The 9,627-nt window shown below is 33.9% G+C and overlaps 1 protein-coding gene across 6 annotated transcripts in view; it reads right to left on the bottom strand.

Annotated features, from left to right (window-relative positions):
• Positions 1–7,441: 7,441 nt before the first annotated feature.
• LOC149072965 (RAC serine/threonine-protein kinase-like) overlaps positions 7,442–9,627 on the bottom strand; it is a 75,456-nt gene continuing 73,270 nt past the window's right edge. For 5 of the 6 annotated variants that reach the window (XM_089247051.1, XM_089247049.1, XM_089247052.1 and 2 more), the window contains one exon: positions 7,442–8,088. In XM_089247051.1, the coding sequence (XP_089103177.1) occupies positions 7,882–8,088 (207 nt within the window). In that variant the 3' untranslated portion in view covers positions 7,442–7,881. Of the gene's footprint in view, positions 8,089–8,972; positions 9,138–9,627 lie in introns of all 6 variants that reach the window. The other variant, XR_016194492.1, reaches the window with a different exon arrangement.

Here is a 9,627-nt window from a genome sequence, read left to right as displayed (position 1 = left end):
GTGAATGAATCCTACGGTTCTAGCCCAAAAGAACGGTAAGCAAAGCTAAAAATTTGAATTTTTGTTAAATTTTTAATTTGAGCATTAAGAGTTAACTATAATAAATCTATGTCAGAAGAGTTTGGCCCTGCATCGAGGCCAGTTGCGATGTTTGTTGAATTGTGTTTCATAAAGTTTAAAAACGATTATTTTTAATAGGGTATATCTACAAATTACAGAGTAACCTCGTTCATACGTCACTCAGTTATACAACTTTCATGTTTATACGACGTTTAACTTGGGTAGCAATTGGTAACAATACATTTTAAACAACAATACAACAAATACATTTTAATGTTAAAATATTTCATTCATTTATTTAACGTAAAACCTCAATTATTCGACGTTTTCACTTTGACTAAAACTCGGAAACTTTTGAAAAAAAGAAAAGCGTAATTTATATCCATCAAATGCTCACAAAATTTTTGTATGCAGTGAAAAAGCATTGCTGCAACAGTTCTAGCATATTGCCACCACAAAAGACATAAATTTTAGGGTGATTGCCGACGTATACGAAAATTGCCAGTGAGATGGCTGATGACCATTTAGAGTGGACACTTAGGTGATTTGTTTATTGCCTCTTTCTGCGAACACGCAGATGTGGAGAGTCCCGAAGAAATGGGTTTCAATTGTTTTGACGGCCATATGACCTTTCAGAATTTTTTCTCTCCCTATGTTTTCAACGTTATCCCGAGAGGGTGAGAAAGTCTACTGTAAGCATTTGGGGTGTACAGGTCTGCTGAAAATAGGTACACATGCACAGCAAGTTCTTCCGATCATTTTCTGTAGAACTTTCTTTCAATGTGGTGCTTTGCTTGCTGACAGGGCCATCTTAATAGCATCATGGGCCTCCGGGCCAATTGATTTTTCTGAGGCCCAACCTAGAGAATTCTCAAAAATTTCAATTACTTCCCATTTTTGTGAGGCTCCCGGGCAGTGCTCGGGTGGGTCCATGCGTTCAGACGGCACTGCTTGCTGACTGTGTCAAATTCGTCGTTCGTAATGTCGGAAAAACAAAAAACCGCTCTCTCTAAAAAAACTGGAAATTTTGGAAGAATTCAACAAGAATTTTAAATTGATAACGAAAGTTCACCTTGCAAACAGGCTCGTCATTTAGGGGGGGGCAACGGTCCCCCCCCCCCGGCTTTTGAAAATACACTAAAAATGGTATATATATATATATATACAAATATATATATACATACATTGAGTACATGTGTTTTCCCCCCCCCCTGGAAAAAGTTGAAATAACGGCCCTGCTTGCAAACCAGTTGACTATGTTCGTTTCAACTTTTTGAAACGATTATAAAGTAGAGAAACAACCAAAGAGCAAGCTCCTGATTGAAAATCATCTACTGCCAAAAAAAAAAGTCCAAGATGGGGAAATTTTCTCAAGTCGAGAAGATTTTGTTGCAATTTTATACTCAATGTCGTGTCCCAAAGGTAATGTTGTGCCAAATTTTATTTCTTTAAATGATTTGAAATGTGATTTAATTTCCTCTCAAGTATGAAACGATATTTTTTAAGAACAGAATTGGAATGCAATTAAACACATAAAATTTTATAACATTTTATATGTATGGTGGGGGGGGGGATAATTTTTTAAAAAGGCTAAAATTTTTCTAAAATTCACTAATAAATTATTCCAAAATATTTATTACACATAATAAATTATTAAATTCGATATAAATTACTCACTTCGACTTATACATAAAACGTTTTGACTTGGCCTCTTGAACGTCGTATAAACGACTGTAACAGAATTGTAAAGTTGCTCAGTTGAATAGATGAAGTGAACATAAATATTCGAATTATTTCAGTTCAATTTTTCAGGCCGGTGCTTCAACCAAGGCCAATGAAAATAGTTTTCAGTATTATTACTTTAACTCTTTAATTCACTAAATTTATTTATTCTTTTTGCACGCCTATAGTGAATCGCCTGGCATAACGGAATCGCTTCGTTTTATCAAAAAAATCATTGCATAGAATAACTTCACGTTAGAGCAGGGCGTCTCAAACTTTTTCCACCTGAGGCGCCCTTCCCCCTATTCAATGCTTATCCGCGAGCTCCACCGGCTCTCCAGAGCTGTTTAACAAACAATATTTTCGAAAACCTCACACCATGACAAAGGTTGGAGGCGCACAGTTTGAGAAACCGTGCGTTATAGGAATAATCTTTGATGTTCTAAATTGAAGTTAAACATTTGGATAGAAATTTTGTTTTGTGTAAAACACGTTTCAAACTGGTTCGTCATGTGTAGAGATTGTACAGTAGTTTCATTTGGTGTAGTATACTTGCTTGCTTGGTGAACAACGAAACTATAGAGATGTGGTGGATATCTTATCTGAGAGAAACTAAGGATAAATTTGATACTGTGCATATATATCTATATATAATTGATTTTCTGTCTGTGTGTATGTTCTGTATACAAATCCACAATTTTAGATCGATCGTCGCCAAAATTTGGATATATACGAAACAGGGCCCAGATTGAAAGATAGGCTACTTTAAAAGTTTGTCAGAGAAGGGCAGATACCCGAAATAGACGAAAAATCGTCGGGCAACAATGGTTTCTGGGGCTCAACAATCACTTTCGGAATGTTTACTTAGATTACTGTGGTTTCCTAGTAATGCGTTTTACACGTGCCTTTACAATGGCTTGTCACTTCTTTAATCCTGCCAGTATTTTTGTATGCCAGTATTTATTCCTTTGCAATGGTTTGTCACTTTTCCAATCCTCCCAATAAATGAAGAAAACATGGGCAGCGCCGGGTATTGTAGCTAGTATTATGCATGATAAAACTGCAGTGAAATCTCGATATAACGATATTCTGCGGACGAAGAAAAATACCATAATAGAGGTATTATTGTTAATCGAGAGACTTTGACATTGAACTCTAGCCATCAGGGCCGCAACTAAATGCTTGATCAGCTGAGGTAAGCAAATATTTTGACATTTCCCCCCCCCCTGTAATTTTGGAGAAGAGGCTATAAAAGGTGAATTTTGCGCACTCTTCTGGTCCTGGGCAAGATACCTGCTTGTCTCCCCCCCCCCCCAGTTGCGGCCCTGCCAACCATGGATCACGATCACCATTGGTGTATGTAAAGGGGGTTTAGGGTTCGAACCCCCCCCCAGAGCCGAGATTATAGGGAAAATTATTGCAGGAAAAAATAACAAAAATGGAAAATATATAAAGCAGGAAAAATAAATAAAAATTATGAAAATGGCAATCACAAGTTTCTATAGGAAAACCATATCGCCTAACCAATTCGTTCTTTTAACTGGCCCATAGGGGGAGCTCTATTGTATTGCGTAAAATTATATACAAATCACATAATCATATCTCGAAATGTGATAATATTTATCTCACACACACAATTATATTTTATTTAGTTTAAATGTACAGTGAAACCTTGATATAACAATATTCTACAGACCAAAAAAAAAAATATTGTGGTAGAGGGATTAAAGAGGTAACATTATCCTCACGTGTGGTCAAATTTATCCTATTGTCATTTTTTCTATATCGTCATTGTTAATATTATCGGAAAATATGCTTTTATGTATTTATTCGTTACAAAAAATTGTAATTGATTAGTTTATTTATAAAATTCACTTAGATGTGTATTGTCCCTGTACAGAAGCTTACCGCATAGTGCTTTTGTGTGTCGTACACATAGTGCAGCAATACAAATAACGTTAGCTTTCGGTGATCATTTAGTGCAAAATATTGATGTCATCAGAAGTCTTCAAAAGAACGAGAACAAGTGGCGAAGTTAAAATTAAATTCAAAACGATTTTGAACAAAATATAAAAAACATTGTTGTAGCGATTTCAAAATTCTCCTAAAAATATCGGGTTATAGAGGCGTTTATCATAGTAGATGATGTCGTTGTCCCGAGAGTTTAACATTAAGCCAGGCAATTCCAAACAAGATTTGAAAAAAATATCATTGTAGATGTATTTATTATCGATTATCGTTGTAGCGATGTTTTGCTGCATGTACAAATGCCGTATCGTATGCAGGATTTTCTCATGGGAGGGGGCATTCAACATTTTTTTCTTCCCGAAAGGGTTTTTTTTTTTTTTACTGAAAAAATACATCAATCTTTTCTCAAGGGAGGTGCACAAACTTTTTGGGGGGGGTAGGGGGCCCGCGAAAAATCCTGGCCGGCCCAGCACTAACATGTGGGGGCCATGGTTGGTGCTTACAAGGTTCATGGGAAATTTACAGGGGAAGGCCGCGGAGTCTCATTTTCTGTTAAAAATTACGTAAGGGGGGAGGGGCCAAAATTAACTTTTTCCAGGGGTGGGAACACTGTGCCACAATTAACATCTTGCGCCATCCTGCTCCAATAGTGTATTTTCGTATTTTTCTGCGCCAAATAGCTAATTTTGCTTCAGTATGCCCGGAATTTCAGAAAGGACACCAAAAATTTGCTGTTCCTGCTTACAGCGAAACGGTTCTTTCTAAGAGCATGTTTTATTCCACTGTACGCCTTATTTAAACTATGTATATCAGCCTTTCCATCGCGAAACCCTGATAATATCCGTGATCGTGCAACTGAAGATGGTTTGCAATGGTCTTTCAGCTTTAAAGTGCAAATGCGAGTCACATACAGTTGCCGTGGAAGCAGCAGAAATTACTGTAGTCATTGCGTCAAATCCCAATATGTCGTGAAAAAATTTTCATTCCGGGAGTAAAAAGTGTGTTTCTGCCGAATTACGAATGCTAATTTAGAAACTTTCCTGATAACGGGTGTCAGATCGCCAATGTCGCCAAACGTCGTGTTGATTCTTCCGAAATTCTCTCCCATTTTGCAACAATTTCTTTCCAAGTATGAAAAAATTAAAAACTTATAGAAAAGTTTTAGCCCATTTGAAGTGCTGCGGTTCCAGACAGCCAATAGTGCCCTCAGTAAACAAAAATCATCTTAAATAGACTGGTGTGAAAAATTTTATGACAGCCTCTCTTTCAAACAAGGTGTCAAAAGCCTGAAAACAAGCTGATGAAAAGATGTTTAATAATAAAAGACAGTGCAGTTGTTTTATTTTGAAAAGGGGTGAGGGTTAACAAAAATATTCTTGTTAATTTCCCTGCTCCAATTTATAAATATCTGCTCTGAATCCTATATTTCGCTGCTCCAAATCCTGAATTTTGCTGCTTCAAAGCTGCTCCGAAATGAACTTTGTCACTTCCCACCTGTGTTTCTGGGTAAAGGAATAAATGCATGTTTTTTTGCAGGGGTGTATGTTGTGTGTAAAAAAAGAAATATATATATTTTTACAAATTTTTCTCTTAAAAACCAAACAATTTCAAAACTGGTTTATTTTCTCCCTCACCCAAGGGCAGTATTATTTTGGTGCCCCCCCCCCCCGTAAAATAGTAGACTCGCCCACTTTTCCCAGTCCAGCCATAGGTGGAGATAGACTTGAAGGTCTTAGGGGTGTGGCATGATATCAATTGATATACATCATATATATGTACACATCAGTAGGCTCTGCCTGATTGATGCTGGGGGGAGGGTGGATTGCCCCCTCCCTCAACATATAATTTAAATACTTTATTCAATTTAATAATTTAAATACTTTATTCAATTTAATAATTTAAATACTTTATTCAATTTAATAATTTAAATACTTTATTCAATTTAATAATTTAAATACTTTATTCAATTTAATAATTTAAATACTTTATTCAATTTAATAATTTAAATACTTTATTCAATTTAATAATTTAAATACTTTATTCAATTTAATAATTTAAATACTTTATTCAATTTAATAATTTAAATACTTTATTCAATTTAATAATTTAAATACTTTATTCAATTTAATAATTTAAATACTTTATTCAATTTAATAATTTAAATACTTTATTCAATTTAATAATTTAAATACTTTATTCAATTTAATAATTTAAATACTTTATTCAATTTAATAATTTAAATACTTTATTCAATTTAATAATTTAAATACTTTATTCAATTTAATAATTTAAATACTTTATTCAATTTAATAATTTAAATACTTTATTCATAATTCAGTAATTTAAGTAATTTTTTAATTTAATAATTTAAAATAATATTGTTAAAAATAGTTTTTAATCATAGTAAATTTCTTAAAATTTGTTGGAACGTATTATACAAACCTAGGTATGTAAATCAAATTTGTACTAGTTAAAAAAAGTTTGAGTACATTTTGTATACTGTCATTCATAGTATAACATGAATGGAAAATCCACTGGAATGTAGATGGGACAAATTCTCTCATCAAATTTTATTTCATTTTTTTTCCTTCTTTGAATGTGAAAACTTTTTCCCATTTTGAAATTTTTCCTGCTTAAATTGATTTTAAGGTGGGTTGTGGAAAGTAACATGGAGGAAGGCATTGCTACTGTTACTCAGAAAGGATGTAATGTAGTTATTCTCTCACACATAGTTGTTGATAAATTATTCAAAACTTTTCTGGTTAGCAGAATGCGTTTGATTTAATTATTTCACACTATTATGTAAAAAAAAGCAATTTCAATGAGTTCTATTGAAACGCAAAGTTAAAACTAAATTAAATTTCAATTTGGTCTCTTTCTAAAAATATTTTGGTCACTATTTTCACTGGTTTTGAGGCCATGATCCGTGCTGACCCCTGTTGTGGTGCATTGCATTTTTTGTTACACATTACATATTGTAGTACATTGCTCACTCTGTACTGCTTATTATAATACAGTGCATACCATGTATTGTGCTGTAATGCTCATTGTGGTGCACTGCAAATAGTAGTGCATCGCAGGCTGTATTCATTATTGTAATGCAGTGAGTATTGTGGTGCACTATATATTGAGATTCATTACTTATTGTGCTGTATTGTTGTACACTGCATATAGTGGTGCATTGTTTATTGTGGCGCACTTTAAATAGTGAATTACTATATGCATTGCTGGGGGGGGGGTGGATGCCAAAGACATCAATCCCCCCAGTTTTATTCACTATTTTTTGGCTGAGGCCAATCCAATATCTTGGGACTACCGCTTTAAGGGTTAAATAGAGTAAAATAATTACATCACGATTGAGATTAATGTACATATACAGCCGAATCCCATTATAATGAACTCCAAGAGACCAGAGAAATCACTTCGTTATTACATTGTTCTTATGTGAACTTATCTGGGTCGAGATTTTCGCTACAATGGTATGCGTTAAAATGGGATTCGACTGTATTTTGGAACAGAAACTTCTAAAAAATTAGTTGAATTAAGGAATTCCTCAAATCAGAATTCATTACATTGGGGTCCGACTGTATATGTAAATAAGGCTAAAAGTGTGAAAGCTCCAATACCTAACTAGATTTGACTGTTTGGGGTGGGGGAAGAAATGAGAGCAAGAATATAAAGTTTCATAATACACTGTACAGAAAAATTTTAATAGTTTCATTATTCTGTGAATTTCACAAAAATAGAGTTAACACACACAAAAAATGTTTTTCCTGATCTTTCTTGTGCAAGTTTTAACACAAGCCACACAGTAGCATATTTTAGTTTTCCTTTCAGAAAAGAATTTTTCAAAAATATAAATTTTGCACAAAAACATTATACTTACAATATATATTCTTATCAACAGACTAAATAATTTAAAGGTTTTCTGAAAGGGAAAAAAACATGTTGATAAGAAGTGTTTTTCCTTGAATGTTTCTACAACAAAGTATCACAAGCAATAATGAAAACAATATGTATGTATGTACAGATAACTTATAATTTACACATTAAGTGGTCCTATGGCACTTTAGAAACTTAATTCAAAGCAAAGGACCAAAATTATTTATACACTTTTATAGAAAATAGGAATCATTGATCAATGCTCTTTCCAAGAGTTCCTGTACTGCCATGGAAAGAAAATTGTTGGAAATAAGGTTGTTCCATTTCTTCAGTTATAGAGTTCAAAGGTCCTTGATGATCGGGTGGTGTGAGCTCTACTGATTCTCCAGTAAATTCCTGATCAAAATATCTCGTGTCTGTGTCTGATGTGACTTGAGGTTTGAATGGTGGAGTAACCTGGAAAGTAAATGAATAAAATTAATGGTTATGAAAAATGAACATTTAACTTATTTACATAATAATTTGCACACGATGGCTGCAACTTACATTGAAGCATGGGAATAATCTGGAAATTACTATATTTACTATCATCAACATATGGAATAATATGCTTGTAACAATGACCACTTTTGCCAGATGGCATAATAATTTGCATTATAGGTGAACAACAAAAAGGTCATTTTTAAGGTTATAGTGCATTAACAAGTTTAACCTCTTCAATTTTTGGTTCACATCATTCTGATCAGTTACCATGTAGGGTTGCTTGGGATTAATCGGAAACTGTTTTTTCACATCTGGAAATCTGAATAATGCTTTAGTCCTAAACATTTTTCTTTTAAATAATCAAATTTATATACATATAAATCATACCTCCCTCTGAGATTGCCCTGCGATTTTAAATAAAACAATAACTGATTTTAAGAAAAAAATCTTTTTCTATGTTGTGTTTAAATTTTTACCCCTGACCTGTCAATTACTGCACCCGAGTGGCGTGGTCTACCATCGTGAAAAAATGTTGATATCGCGAACCCAGGTTCAAACCCGAGGGAAGATATAGTAAGGTATTTTTTTTTATGCCGATTCTATTATGAATTACAGCATTTGAAACTGACCTTTCTTTCGAACTGAGCCCAACTCCAGTCTATTGCCATGTGCCATTTACTACTGAGTATATTGTGTCGGAAGTGTGAGAGTATCTAACAGTCTGAGTGTGCATAAAGTGTCTGATTTTCAGTGCTGCCATCTATATTTTAGAAGTAAAGTGAAATTATTGAGTATTTGTACCATTGTAGGCCTGTTTCTATCTGTGGAGAGACATTTTAATGGGGAGATTCACTCACATTCGCACCTCCAAGTTGAGAACCACCGAAAACCAAATTCAACCGACCACCACTGTGGCAACAGTGGGGTTCAAATCCAGGCCCTCACAATGCGAGTCTGTCACTATGACCACCAGACCACAAAATGTTCTTCTGCTTGAGGACAGCTTTTATTTCTGTTCATACCTGCAACAGCATTTGTGATATTCTCGATCACGTAGGTCAGCACTGCCTTCTTTCAAACACAATTTTGGGGCATGGTAAATATGGTAACAAAAATATATGTTAAAAATAAGCATTTGAGGAAAAACTTTCAAGTTGTTATGCTTACATTAACTTGATGTTTACATTCACCCCAATAACTAGTTCACATTTACCAATATGAGAAAATATATGGGGTAAATGTAAACTTTTACCTAAAATTTTTCATTTATAAATTTTTGTGTGTATAATTCTTGTTAAAATATAACAGCAAATAAACCTTAAAATTCCATACCTCAAAAAAAGTGCTTAAAACAAAGTTTTGTAGGGTGACACAAATTCAATAAGTGACTTGAAACTCTGCTTCACAAACAAAACATGTAAACATGTGATGAAGCTTTAGTGGCATTCAACTTCGGAACAACTCTTGTCACCCGATTCAACCCATATAAAAATATTGAATGCATTTTTGGTC

Source organism: Pholcus phalangioides, unplaced genomic scaffold (genome assembly GCF_987345545.1).
Source record: "Pholcus phalangioides strain wild (caught in Gottingen) unplaced genomic scaffold, Ppha-v1.0 ptg000017l_1, whole genome shotgun sequence".
NCBI lineage: Eukaryota > Metazoa > Arthropoda > Arachnida > Araneae > Pholcidae > Pholcus > Pholcus phalangioides.
Note: the sequence above shows the minus strand (reverse complement) of the source record. Positions and strands in the feature narration are given on the sequence as shown.